The following is a 15,006-nucleotide window of genomic DNA, read 5'->3' on the forward strand; positions in this document are numbered from 1 at the left end:
CGACAGGGTGTTGTCCAGGATCACGCCAAGGTTCTTAGCGCTCTGGGAGGAGGACACAATGGAGTTGTCAACCGTGATGGCGAGATCATGGAATGGGCAGTCCTTCCCCGGGAGGAAGAGCAGCTCCGTCTTGCCGAGGTTCAGCTTGAGGTGGTGATCCGTCATCCACACTGATATGTCTGCCAGACATGCAGAGATGCGATTCGCCACCTGGTCATCAGAAGGGGGAAAGGAGAAGATTAATTGTGTGTCGTCTGCATAGCAATGATAGGAGAGACCATGTGAGGTTATGACAGAGCCAAGTGACTTGGTGTATAGCGAGAATAGGAGAGGGCCTAGAACAGAGCCCTGGGGGACGCCAGTGGTGAGAGCGCGTGGTGAGGAGACAGATTCTCGCCACGCCACCTGGTAGGAGCGACCTGTCAGGTAGGACGCAATCCAAGCGTGGGCCGCGCCGGAGATGCCCAACTCGGAGAGGGTGGAGAGGAGGATCTGATGGTTCACAGTATCGAAGGCAGCCGATAGGTCTAGAAGGATGAGAGCAGAGGAGAGAGAGTTAGCTTTAGCAGTGCGGAGGGCCTCCGTGATACAGAGAAGAGCAGTCTCAGTTGAATGACTAGTCTTGAAACCTGACTGATTTGGATCAAGAAGGTCATTCTGAGAGAGATAGCGGGAGAGCTGGCCAAGGACGGCACGTTCAAGAGTTTTGGAGAGAAAAGAAAGAAGGGATACTGGTCTGTAGTTGTTGACATCGGAGGGATCGAGTGTAGGTTTTTTCAGAAGGGGTGCAACTCTCGCTCTCTTGAAGACAGAAGGGACGTAGCCAGCGGTCAGGGATGAGTTGATGAGCGAGGTGAGGTAAGGGAGAAGGTCTCCGGAAATGGTCTGGAGAAGAGAGGAGGGAATAGGGTCAAGCGGGCAGGTTGTTGGGCGGCCGGCCGTCACAAGACGCGAGATTTCATCTGGAGAGAGAGGGAGAAAGAGGTCAGAGCACAGGGTAGGGCAGTGTGAGCAGAACCAGCGGTGTCGTTTGACTTAGCAAACGAGGATCGGATGTCGTCGACCTTCTTTTCAAAATGGTTGACGAAGTCATCTGCAGAGAGGGAGGAGGGGGGGAGGGGGAGGAGGATTCAGGAGGGAGGAGAAGGTGGCAAAGAGCTTCCCTAGGGTTAGAGGCAGATGCTTGGAATTTAGAGTGGTAGAAAGTGGCTTTAGCAGCAGAGACAGAAGAGGAAAATGTAGAGAGGAGGGAGTGAAAGGATGCCAGGTCCGCAGGGAGGCGAGTTTTCCTCCATTTCCGCTCGGCTGCCCGGAGCCCTGTTCTGTGAGCTCGCAATGAGTCGTCGAGCCACGGAGCAGGAGGGGAGGACCGAGCCGGCCTGGAGGATAGGGGACATAGAGAATCAAGGGATGCAGAAAGGGAGGAGAGGAGGGTTGAGGAGGCAGAATCAGGAGATAGGTTGGAGAAGGTTTGAGCAGAGGGAAGAGATGATAGGATGGAAGAGGAGAGAGTAGCGGGGGAGAGAGAGCGAAGATTGGGACGGCGCGATACCATCCGAGTAGGGGCAGTGTGGGAAGTGTTGGATGATCTATATCTACAACTATCCATTTGGTCTCTCATCCAGGGTTTTAACCAAGTCCAGCTTTGATATTTGTCACTGACTACTACCAATGTGCTATTGTGAGAATGATTATTAAGAGATCTCTAAATAACTAAATAGATTCACTGTTTCTACCAAAGTCATTCCAACGGGTAGGCTTAACAGAGCAAATTAAATGTAAGTCATATATCATCATTGATACTATTTTGACCTATTTAGAATTTGTGAAGTCATCAACAGCTATTGTTTCAATTCAACCCAGGGCTCAAATAAAATTACACAGTACATATACAGTAGGCCTAGAGTTTAAAGCTTTGGTTGATGTCAAATTGAATCTTCAAGTTAATAATTAATATGTTGGATTCACCTCTCCATTTCAACCAAAAATCTAAGTTAAAGAATAGGACTAAATCAAATCCAGCTTTATTTAAAGTGCATTTGAATGGAGAGGTGAATCCAACATATTAATTATACATTTGTAGACAAACTGGAATTAACGTCCGACTAAGGTGTTAACCAGTGATAGCAGACACCCTCATAGCGCATGTTTTGGCGGTGTCTGAGGTGGAACTGTGTTGGAGGCCTCAAATCTAAATAGCTGCGATTTCTATCAGCAATCATTGTAGATGACATATCATCCTTCCAGTGTTCAAAGTGAAACAAGGCTGCAAATTTCTTAAATAATGACGATTTCTATCAGCCTAATCGAGGTGTAGATGACATATCACCTTCCAGTGTTCCAACTTGTAAACAAGGCTGCATGGGAGTTTTGATAGCTCTAATGCAGTTCCACCTCTGACACTGTCAAAACAACCGCTATGCGGATTTCGGGCTAAAGCGGATCTGATTGAATAGAGCCTTAAAGTCAGTGGCATTTCAAATGTTCTCCTTCAAATGTTGATATTTGGTTCTCAACTAACATCAAGGCGGTGGCCCGTTCCTGTAGGTTCATGCTCTACAACATCCGCAGAGTACGACCCTGCCTCACACAGGAAGCGGCGCAGGTCCTAATCCAGGCACTTGTCATCTCCCGTCTGGATTACTGCAACTCGCTGTTGGCTGGGCTCCCTGCCTGTGCCATTAAACCCCTACAACTCATCCAGAACGCCGCAGCCCGTCTGGTGTTCAACCTTCCCAAGTTCTCTCACGTCACCCCGCTCCTCCGCTCTCTCCACTGGCTTCCAGTTGAAGCTTGCATCCGCTACAAGACCATGGTGCTTGCCTACGGAGCTGTGAGGGGAACGGCACCTCAGTACCTCCAGGCTCTGATCAGGCCCTACACCCAAACAAGGGCACTGCGTTCATCCACCTCTGGCCTGCTCGCCTCCCTACCACTGAGGAAGTACAGTTCCCGCTCAGCCCAGTCAAAACTGTTCGCTGCTCTGGCCCCCCAATGGTGGAACAAACTCCCTCACGACGCCAGGACAGCGGAGTCAATCACCACCTTCCGGAGACACCTGAAACCCCACCTCTTTAAGGAATACCTAGGATAGGATAAAGTAATCCCTCTCACCCCCTTAAAAGATTTAGATGCACTACTGTTCCACTGGATGTCATAAGGTGAATGCACCAATTTGTAAGTCGCTCTGGATAAGAGCGTCTGCTAAATTTTTTTTTACCTTTATTTAACCAGGCAAGTCAGTTAAGAACATATTCTTATTTTCAATGACGGCCTGGGAACAGTGGGTTAACTGCCTGTTCAGGAACAGAACGACAGATACCTTGTCAGCTAGGGGGTTTGAACTCGCAACCTTCCGGTTACTAGTCCAACGCTCTAACCACTAGGCTAACCTGCCGCCCCAAATGACTTAAATGTAAATGTAAATGTTGCGTTGATAGCCAAACACAACTCTATATAGCGTTTGCTATACAGTAAATAGCCTATTAACTTGTTAACAAATCATAAACCAAAATAAAAGTTGAAGAGTAGGATTAAGCCAGAGGCTCAGATGAAACTAGGGGTGGCAGGTAGCCTAGTGTTTAGAGCGTTGGACTAGTAAACTAAAGGTTGTAAGATCAAATCCCCAAGCTGATGGGAACACAGAAATGAGTTATAAGAAAAGCACAAACATTCAAATTCCCATTACACTAATGTAACAGTTTTTATTCAACCTTAAAACCACATTTTGAGGATACTGTAACTATACAAGTCGTATTACGTAATCATAAAAAGAGTGCATGTGCAAGATAGCTTGCTGAGGTTGCAGGTCTGTGGATATTTTCACAATACAAAATATCTGTGCAGAATCTCAAACAGCCCTGTTCACCTGCACCATGTACTTTTAATGTCATCTCAACTGTGATCAAGGTCATTTGGTTGTGCTATTAGATGAAGCACAGTGATAACACATGAAATACAAAACATCTGACATTGTATTCCCATTTGAACTGTGTTGTGCTTTTAACTGTGCTTTTAAATGGTTAAAAATGCAGTGATAACTAAACCAAAAATCAGACATTGTTTTTCTATTGGAATTTGGTTGTTCTTTTAAAGATGGTTGAAAGCAAAGTGATAACACTTTGGGAATTCAACAAACTTCTGGCTGTCTTTTTGAGTGAGTGAATACATTTTGAAATCTCATTGATCAACGTCTCAACCAAAAATTACCCACATTTCCAAATTGAAATGACGTGGTATGCCCAGTGGGCTGTCTTTGAACTCAGTCTGCTCAGTGTCTGGAGGGCTGCTTCTAAAGATCAGTGCTGTTCCTCATTGCCCAAATACGCTTTGTGTTTAAGCATGTAAAGGCATAACACAGTGTATCCCTGGAGCGAAGAGTGGCCTTTCAAATGTCACCTTCAAGTAGATATGACCCATGAGGAAGAGTAGCTCATCGTGGCCTGCAGCCCTCTGCTCTGGCCAGGAAGCATACTACCCTGCATCCCACTGCTGGCTTGCCTCTGAAGCTATGCAGAGTCAGTCCCTAGGAGACCAGATGCTGCTGGAAGTGGTGTTGGAGGGCCAGTAGGAGGAACACTTCCTTCTGGTCTTAAGATTGAATCCCAGTGCCCCAGGGCAGTGAAGGGGACATTTCCCTGCGTATGGTGCCATCTTTTGAATAGGACGTTAAATGGGTGTCCTGACTCTCTGTGGTCAATAAAGATCCCATGGCACTTGTCGCAAGATTCCCATTCCCAATTCCCAATTCCCTATTCCATCGTGGCCACCTAATCACCCCCCTCATTGCTAATGGGCTTATATCTCTCCACCCTGATAGCTGATGATGTAAAGCTGTGATGTGATGTAAAGCGGGGGTTTTACATTACAGGACTAGTGTGTCGCCAGTGATTATGTTAATGTGAGCTCTTGTGTTATTTTAGAGAACTGTGTTTCCATAATAGCTAGACCTTACACTGTGAAGAGCACAATCAACAACCTCTGCATCATCAAGACAGGTTTTTGTGAGGTGTTAACCGTAGAAGGTGTTAACTCATGTTCACAGTTAGTTCACAGTTAGTCATCTAATTTCCAGCTGAAAAGTACAAGTGGCCAAGGCCTTGGCTCCAAGTCAGAGCAGTTCAATTGAGGCCATGGCCCAAAAAGACACTGGGGCCAGACCGTGGAGGTGAAAACACAAAAGTCTGACGCTTTTGAGTAAGAAACTGAAGTCCTTAGTGGAAAGGCACTATATAAATCCAATTAATTATTTGTATTATTGGCTCTGCATTACCCAGGGCAGGGTGAAGGAAGAGCAGACTGGCTTCAAATATTAACCTGATTCTTACTCAAGTCCATGTACCTATTGCCATGTTAAAGATAGCAGTAAGAGCTGGGAGATGTGGAGACCATCAAGCCAGATCAGAGTATAGGACAGGTAGAGGTTGAGGCCTGCACTGTCAGGTTCTTATCATAGCTCCACTTTTCAGGGTTTTGGATTAGGGGAGTATTGTCTGTGGAATCATCCTGTGATTTTGGCAATAGTGAACTTACAATTTATTATTTTCAGATGTCATTTACATATCTACTCATACAGTGTGTACAGTATAACAGATTTCTTCATGAAGATCTTTAGTGTCATCTAGTGGCATTTGGTTCAAATTGCATGTTGTTTCTTTCAAGTATCTTCCACATCATAAGACTATATGCATGAGAACAAATTATACTGGTAATATATCAAGTTTAATAAACAAGGTTGAGAAAACAGAATCCTTGCCTCATCCATCTCCCCCTATTAACTGTGCATAATGTATAGCTTGACTTATGCAATATGGAAATCAAATGGATTTGCAAGGGTTGGATTTCAGGAAGTAGAATTATACTCCAGAACCCTCTTGGTGTTAACAACATTTTGTGGATCATTGATCAACAAATCATTGAACAACAAATGTGTTCATCACCTGTCAGGTCTAAAAATGGAAATGTATTATGTATTATTATTTATTTATAGTCTTCCAAGTACATAATTCAGTCTGAACTAGACTCCATTCCAGACGACAAACTCCTATGATGTTGATACATTGTGTAATGACAGACCATAGTTTAATTTCCTTTTTATTCTCTTTGTGTCAATATCCATCATCCAGTAAATCTGTCATTTAGAATGGGTGATTTACTGTAGATAGATGCCTATAGGTAACAGAACACTAACCACATGTCATGTTGTCACTCTACAGACAATCAGTTTGAAGCACCATCCCTTCTTGTGGGTTGCAAAGCTGATCCAAATGATTGCTGCCAGTATAACAGTGTCCTTTCTGGTGATGGGACCTGCTATGAAGCACACAAGTACAGTATGTTCCCTCTCAATAACTCTATGTTCTCTATGCACGGCAACATTCTCGGAAGAGGGGGGAATGTATTTTTGAAAGTATGTGTTAGAGACGTTGATAATCTACATGCAAACCACTGGCCTAAGTCAATGGCTAACCTCACAAGATGTACAAACTCTGTTAGTCGGTTTTATTTGTTTAAAGAGGGTCATGCGTCCTGGTTATAAAACTATATTTCTGCATATTCATGTTAATATATATGTATCTGTTTAGATGTTTGGAGGCCTGAAAATAAGCTGACAATTTCATCTTCGGAGAGGGGGGAGTAGATAGAAGAGATAAAAAATATAATTTTCCTAAATGTTAAGTTGCCTCAGGCTGAGAAACTCATTGAAATGCTTCAGCTTAACATTTTATATATATATATATATGCAATAAATCATGTTTCACAGTAGCACAATTTTGCCTTTCATTGATGTGGCATCATTATCTCTCCTTTCTACAATTAAGAGTTATCAAAATACCAGAATGATATGAATCAGGAAAAATACCAATGGCGTGTATTTACATTTACAAAAGAAAACAGGGCTTTCCAAAACTGTAGATTTGGTGCATTGTAGATACTATATATTGACTGTGTTTGTTGTTTTGTTTCAGTTGATAGCCTTGTGAACTCACACTGGAACACCAAGTTGGAATGGATGTCTATGGTCTGGGAGAGGACATTGCCACAGAGCTTCCACAGATGCAATTCAAGAAGGGTATAAAGGCCTACTTGTCCATCTGGTTTTGAATTCCTCCCATCACAAGATGATTTCACAGGCCATTTGCTTTCTCGCTCTCTGACCATTACCACAACCATGAAAATAGCATCTTTCTCTGCCCCTGTAATAGAAAAGGTTCTGATGCGTTCAGGATGCTTACATTGACTAATTAAGTTGATTTCATGGTATTAACCAAACAATCCATTTTGTCTTTCCTCTTTGACAGCTTTGCCAATGGGCTCATGTCTCTGCTTGCATTTGGAATCATTTGTATTGTCTCGTCCTGTGATCCAAGGGTAAGTGCCTCATTATTCATCCCGCTACAGCAAAAATAAAATGAGTCACCCGGTCCTATCACTTCATTTCTAACTGTATATTGGCTATGAATTTGAGCTTGATTGCAGTTTCAAACTATTCGCATGAGCTATGTTAATCAAGGGCTCTATTCGATCCGTATCGCGGACGTTCAGCGTTACAGTGGGATTGAAATTTAAAGGCAATGGTCTCGCATTAAAGGAGACTGCTAGGTAAAGGGATTTGCAGTGATGTTGGACAAAGTGGTGTCTTTCTCCTTGAACACTGAAGTTGGGTTGTTGTTCATCTTTGTGATGCTGCGAGCCTCCGGATCAGAGGGATTTCAGTAGCCTAATGTTTTGTCAGTGATACAGATAACTGGTTCCTACAGGTTCTCATCTCTTCCTCTCCTCCCAGACACCTCACTGTGCCTCTGCCCGTGTGCCAGCGGGTCTTCCAACTCCACTGGATCCTGCCTATTTACTTCCTGTTTGCTGTGGCCTATGATGTCATCCAGAGCATCGTGGAGATAGCTGAGAATAATTTACAACACTCCTCCCAACCTCATGATAATACCTCATGATAAGCTGTAGACCATACTATTTACCAAGAGTTTACATCTATATTTTGCTGGCATTAAGAGCGCCCTCAACAAGCAGTATAGGGCCATAACAAACAAGAAAATGCTTATCCAGAGGCAGCACTCCTAGTGACCAGTGATTTTAATGCAGGGAAACTGAAATCGTTCTTACCTAAAATTTATACCTGCATGTCACCAGTGCAACTAATTTATTTTTACCTTTATTTAACTAGGCAAGTCAGTTAAGAACAAATTCTTATTTTCATTGACAGCCTAGGAACAGTTAACTGCCTTGTTCAGGAGCAGAATGAGAGATTTTACAATCTTTTGGTTACAAGTCCAACACTAACCACTAGGCCACCTGCCGCCCGTAACTACTAAAGGCGAAATAACTCTAGTTCACCTTTACTCCACACACAGAAACACATACAAAACTCTCCCTCGCCCTCCATTTGGCAAATCTGACCATAACTCTCTCTATCCTCCTGATTCCTGCTTACAAGCAAAAACTCAAACAGGAAGTACCAGTGATGCGCCCAATACGGAAGTGGTCCGATGAAGCAGATACTAACCTACAGGACTGTTTTGCTAGCACAGAATGGAATATGTTCTGGGATTCATCCGCAGTGTGGTGCCAAGACAACCTATCCCTAAATGTCAACAAGACAAAGGAACTGATTGTGGATTATAGGAAACGGAGGAACGAGTGGGGGAACAATGATGACGGGGCTATAGTGGAGCGGGTGGAGAGCTTCAAGTTCCTCGGTGTCCATATCACTAAGGATCTATCATTGTTCACGCACACCAATACAGTCGTAAAGAGGGCACGACAACACCTCATCCCGGCCAGGGGGCAAAAACAATATTTGAGCGGGCGGCAGGTATCTTAGTGCTTAAGAGCGTTAGGCCAGAAACTGAAAGGTTGCTGGTTTGAATCCACGAGCAGACTAGGTGAAAAATCTGTCAATGTGGCCTTGAGCAAGACACTTAACCCTAATTGCTCCATTGAGAACACCTTGACTGGTTGCATCACTGCTTGGTATGGTATCTGACTACAAGGCGCTACAGAGGTTAGTGCGTACAACCCAGTACATCACTGTGGCCAAGCTCCCTGTCATCCAGGACCTCTATACCAGGCGGTGTCAAAGGAAGGTCCTACAAATTGTCAAAGATTCCATCCACCCAAGTCATAGACTGTTCTCTCTGCTATTGCATGGCAATTGGCACCGATGCAAGTCTGGAACCAACAGGAACCTGAACAGCTTCTACCCCCAAGCCATAAGACTGCTAAATAGTTAGTTAAAGATTTAACCAAACAGCTAGCCAGTCTTTATGCATTGATTAACTTTTTGGGGACTCACATACTCACATCACATACTCACATACATACTGCTGCTACTGTTAATCTATCCTTTTGCCTAGTCACTTTAATCCTAGTTATATGTACATATCTACCTCAATTACCCCCTAACCCTACACATTACCTCTGTACTGGTACCCTGTGTATACTGAACAAAAATATAAATGCAAGATTTTACTGAGTTACAGTTCACACAAGGAAATCAGTCAATTTATATACATTTATTAGTCCCTAATCTATGGATTTCATATGACTGTGCAGCGGCGCAGCCAATCATAATGAGTTTTACCCCCCCAAAAGGCTTTATTGCAGACAGAAATACTCCTCAGTTCCATCAGCTGTCCAGGTTGTGAGGCCCGGTTGGACATACTGTCAAATTCTCTAAAACAACGTTGCAGGGGGCTTATGTTACAGAAATTAACATTCAATTCTCTGGCAACAGCTCTAATGGACATTCCTGCAGTCAGAATGCCAATTGCACGCTCCCTCAAAACTTGAAACAACTGTGGCATTGTGTTGTGTGATAAAACTGCACATTTTAGTGGCCTTTCATTGTCCCCAGCACAAGGTTCACCGGTGTAATGATCATGCTGTTTAATCAACTTCAGGTGGATGGATTATCGTGGCAAAGGCGAAATGCTCACTGACAGGGATGTAACCAAATATGTGCACAAAATTGGAAAAATAAGCATATATATCTTCTTTTGGGGGGTATTTTATTTCAGCTCATGAAACATGGGACCAACCCTTTACATGTTGCATTTTTATTTTTGTTCAGTATATATAGCAAAGTTACCATGAGTCATTTTGTATTTATTACTACTTTGATTATAAAGTGTTATTACTTTTCCATTATTTCTCTAGTTCCTTTCTCTCTGCATTGTTGGGAAGGACCCGTAAGTAATAATTTCACTGTTAGTCTACACCTGTCGTTTACAAAGCATGTGACAAATAAAATTGGCATCAGGGTTATTTCCTACGGTCAACCATTTCATGTACTGTTTGGTTTTCCTTTAATTGTTTTCCAAGGGCTTTATTGAATTAACAGTAGTCCTGCTGTTAGGGAGTCTTCACAACTATATATTTAAAGCTCAATATATGCATTGTTTAACAGCATAACCAGAGCAGATACAAATATTTTAGTCTATACATCAAATGTACAGACTGGTGCATCACCAAAATTGAAAATAACTGGTATGATGCCACAGCATGTCTGGGATCTCACTATGGAAAAGTTGCCTACGCCTTCTTTCCCTACTAAGAATGATTTCATATTTATGCATCTCACTAGCTTACACATTTGACTTTGGGTTTATATAGAACTTTTAGAATAAACAGATAAACAACCACGGGAAAATGCAATAAAAAATAATATATATTAATATCAAAATATATTTTATTCTGGACTTTTTTCAGATCTGGTTAAAATTACAACAGATCAATGCAATGTAAGGAGAATCTGCAAAAACAAAACTTGAGAAACCAAGGGTGGGGTGTGGGCACTCATGATGCAATGTGGAACCAAAAAAATCATTAAACTGGAACACACAGTACTTGAGTATCCCCAATAATCATACATTTTACTCCTTTAGGCTACAAAGAAATATGAATTACAAAAGTTTTAAAAGAGTACAAAATGTCCAGGGGACATACACATCATAAAAATATGATTAGAATTCAGGTCGTGAAAATGAAGGGCAAAGCAGACACGAAGACAGCAGATTTATCATAAAATAAAACCTCAAATAACCTTTCCACTGTCATGGACTGTATAATAAATAGTGTCCAGATGGTGCAATCTACTTAGAGTAGACGGTTTATACAGATTTAAAAGGTCTACACTTTGTATAAAATGCAACTTTATGGGACAATTGCAGACCCTGATTAAACCTACTCAAAGACTAAAACATCCTCAATGTTTCCATTGAAAGTGCTTTATAAGACCAGGAGTATGCTTCATATGGGCCCATGCATCCGGCCCTATGTCTAGCGATATCCTTAAAAAATAAACTGATAAGATATAAGGCTTAAACAAGGGGGACAAGGAATCCTGGCCATCGCAGTTGCTTCTGGATCCTCACAGTTCCATCAAGGCGAAACCTCACTCTGCAAACATTAAAATTAGAATGGTTTGCTTTGTTTTAAAAACACTACATTTAACTGGATATCTAGAACGTAATTGGTGAATATTCAGATTTGTCCCATTTCAAATGAAATTGTTAAAAAGTCAATCCAAAATTACTTACAGTGCCTTGCAAAAGTATTCATTCCCCTTGGCATTTTTCTTATTTGTTGCATTACAACCTGTCATTTAAATATATATTTATTTGGATTTCATGTAATGGACATACACAAATAGTCCAAATTGGTGAAGTGAAATGGGAAAAAAATATATTTAAAAAAACATAAAAGTGGTGCGTGCATATGCATTCACCCCCTTTGCTATGAAGCCTATAAATAAGATCTGGTGCAACCAATTACCTTCAGAATTCGTTAAAGTCCACCTGTGTGCAATCTAAGTGTCACATCATCTCAGTATATATACACCTGTTCTGAAAGGCCAAAGAGTCTGCAACACTACTAAGCAAGCGGCACTGTGAAGACCAAGGAGCTCTCCAAACAGGTCAGAGACAAAGTTGTGGAGAAGTACAGATCAGGGTTGGGTTGTAAAAACATCAGAAACTTTGAACATCCCACAGAGCACCATTAAATCCAATACTAAAAACTAGAAAGAATATGGCACCACAACAAACCTGCCAAGAGAGGGCCACCCACCAAAACTCAAAGACCAGGCAAAGAGGGCATTAATCAGAGGCAACAAAGAGACCAAAGGAAACCCTGAAGGAGCTGCAAAGCGGCGATTGAAGTATCTGTCCGTAGGACCACTTTAAGCCATACACTCCACAGAGCTAGGCTTTACAGAAGAAAAGAAGAGTGGCCATTGCTTAAAGAAAAAAAACAAATGTAAGAAGGTACTCTAGTCAGATGAGACTAAAATTGAGCTTTTTGGCCAAACCCAACACCTCTCATCACCCCGAGAACAATATCCCCACAGTGAAGCATGGTATCATGCTGTGTTTTTCCATCGGCAGAGACTGGGAAACTGGTCAGAATTGAAGGAATGATGGCGGTTGCCAAATACAGGGAAATTCTTGAGGGAAACCCGTTTCAGTCTTAAAGATTTGAGACTGGGACAGAGGTTCCCCTTCCAGCAGGACAATGACCCTAAGCATACTGCTAAAGCAACACTCAAGTGGTTTAAGGGGAAACATTTAAATGTCTTGGAATGGCCTAGTCAAAGCCCAGACCTCAATCCAATTGAGAATCTGTGGTATGACTTAAAGATTGCTGTACACCAGTGGAACCCATCCAAACTTGAAGGAGCTGGAGCAGTTTTGCCTTGAAGAATAGGCAAAAATCCCCATGGCTAAATGTGCCAAGCTTAGAGACATACCCCAAAATACTTGCAGCTGTAATTGCTTCAAATTCAGTTTTTTTTCTTGTTTGTTTCACAATAAAAAATATTTTGCATCTTCAAAGTGGTAGGCATGTTGTGTAAATCAAATGATACAACCCCCCCCCAAAAAAAATATTTTAATTCCAAGTTGTAAGGTAACAAAATAGGGAAAATGCCAAGGGGGGGTGAATACTTTCACAAGCCACTGTAACTGTCGATTGCTTACTGACCAGTAGGGGACTTCTCTGCTCACAATGATTTGAAAAGATACATTTACATGAATGTACAATTATACCACACAGTGTTGCATGACTGCTTCAAATTCAGTTAACATTTTAACTACTTAATGTAGTAATGTATATGGTGTATGTTACTCCATGTGATTTCTGATTCCTAGCCCAACACCCAGACTTGCTTTAAGATTACATTTTTCTACTGAAAACAGCATTGCTTGTTTGTGATCCAAATAAACACTGTCAATATCTATTGTGGGAAATAATCTACAGGAATAAAAAAACTTTGCCTTATAAAAATGTAAACCATTTTGAGTAAAACCCTAATGGACGTTTTGTTGTGACACAAATATGATAAATCAGCAATATGAAATGTACTTGAAAATAATCAGTAAGAGAAACACATTATCAGCTAAGTAGTCATTAGAAGAATACAAAACTTAAAGCAAGTCTTTCTTTTTGCTATATGTTGTAAAGGGGGCCTCCGTTTCCCCAGTGGTAACACTGTTGTGAAAGGTCCAGTGGACATCACAGTTCCAATCCTTCACACTAGAGGGGGGGGGGGGGGTCATTAGGTACTGATTTGTCTGCTTCTCTTCTTTAACCGATCCAATACCTGATGTGTTTCCACATGATAGCTACAGCAGTACAGCTTTGTCCAGGAGGGAATCATGGAATGTTTCTCTAGCGCCATCGATTGTGCACAAACCAACCATAAACATGGCTTTAAAGCATCTAGATGTATAATGCCTCTTCTTTCATGTGCGCCCATGTTAATTTGTACTCATATTATGGTCAGGAGAAACAATGTATTCTTTAGAAAAAATAAATAAAAAAACTACTGCATTTAGATGTCAACAGTAAAAACTACAATTGAAAAATGACATTTCTTCAAGTCCCGATATTGTTTTGAACCACAAAGCGTACATTACCAAATATGATTTTCTTCAAAGAACAGTTTTGTGAGTGTGTATAAAAAGATGACTCCTCCACTTGTGACCCCAAAAAATATAAACTTAAATATTGAAATAATATAAATGATTTTGTTAAAAACCTAACTGCCGGCCGCTGGATTGGAAAGCCGATATATGTCAGCACACAGAGACTGAACTACCAATAAAGTTAAAACATATTTTTTTGTCTTGATGAGCATGGTTTAAAGATCAAAAAGCAAAATAGCTTCCAAATGTTGGTACATATACAGATCTGCTTTTTTTTTCTTCATTTACATTTTTTTGTCTGTGTCCCTTTAATGTCTCTGGTCCTAACGACTTGCTGCACAGAGCGTGTCCTTGCTCCTGAATCTGCTGTGTCGGGGGGCTTGTTTCTGGTCTGTAGTGCCATGGTTTAAGCGGGACTAGCAGTACATGGCGCAGGGACAGTCATTTTGGCTATGTACACATTCATTGTCGGTCCATGGCTTCCAACAAGCAGTGTTATTTCCGCAGATCTAATACACAAACCTGAAAAACAAGAAATTGTAGTTTTAGTATATTATGATGAGATATATATCTCAGAGTGCTAAACTTTTATTTTGGCGATAACACAATAGAAAACATTTTAAAAAACAAAGTGTATGAAAATGTTCAAAACATTAGTACGCACAGATCCATCTGATGCACTTGCTCCCACTTTGTCACCTGCTGCATTCCAGCAAACTTCAAAGATCCCCCCTGTCCCCCTGTAACTATGGACTAAAGCGCCAGTCTGTGGAAAGGGAAGAGAAGACATTAGATCAACAACCACAACGACAGGCACAAGCCAAAGGTTAAACCAGCACTACAGTTCTCAGCTGTGCTAACATAATTGCAAAAGTGTTTTCTAATGATCAATTAGCATTTTAAATGACAAACTTCGATTAGCTAACACAACGTGCCATTGGAACACAGGAATGATGGTTGCTGATAATGGGCCTCTGTACGCCTATGTAGATATTCCATTAAAAATCAGCCATAGCTTGCTTAGATTAAAATCCATTACCACCGACCTAAGTAACAAAATAGATAA

General features: G+C 41.6%; 1 protein-coding gene across 3 annotated transcripts in view; it reads right to left on the bottom strand.

The window, feature by feature from the left end:
• Nucleotides 1-12,888: 12,888 nt before the first annotated feature.
• LOC115145037 (F-box-like/WD repeat-containing protein TBL1XR1) overlaps nt 12,889-15,006 on the bottom strand; it is a 48,524-nt gene continuing 46,406 nt past the window's right edge. For all 3 annotated transcript variants that reach the window (XM_029686260.2, XM_029686261.2, XM_029686259.2), the window contains 2 exons: nt 14,605-14,706; nt 12,889-14,462 (listed from right to left, as the gene is read on the bottom strand). In XM_029686260.2, the coding sequence (XP_029542120.1) occupies nt 14,436-14,462; nt 14,605-14,706 (129 nt within the window). In that variant the 3' untranslated portion in view covers nt 12,889-14,435. The remainder of the gene's footprint in view (nt 14,463-14,604; nt 14,707-15,006) is intronic.

The sequence above is a fragment of the Oncorhynchus nerka genome, linkage group LG17, assembly GCF_034236695.1.
Source record: "Oncorhynchus nerka isolate Pitt River linkage group LG17, Oner_Uvic_2.0, whole genome shotgun sequence".
NCBI classification, from domain to species: Eukaryota; Metazoa; Chordata; class Actinopteri; order Salmoniformes; family Salmonidae; genus Oncorhynchus; species Oncorhynchus nerka.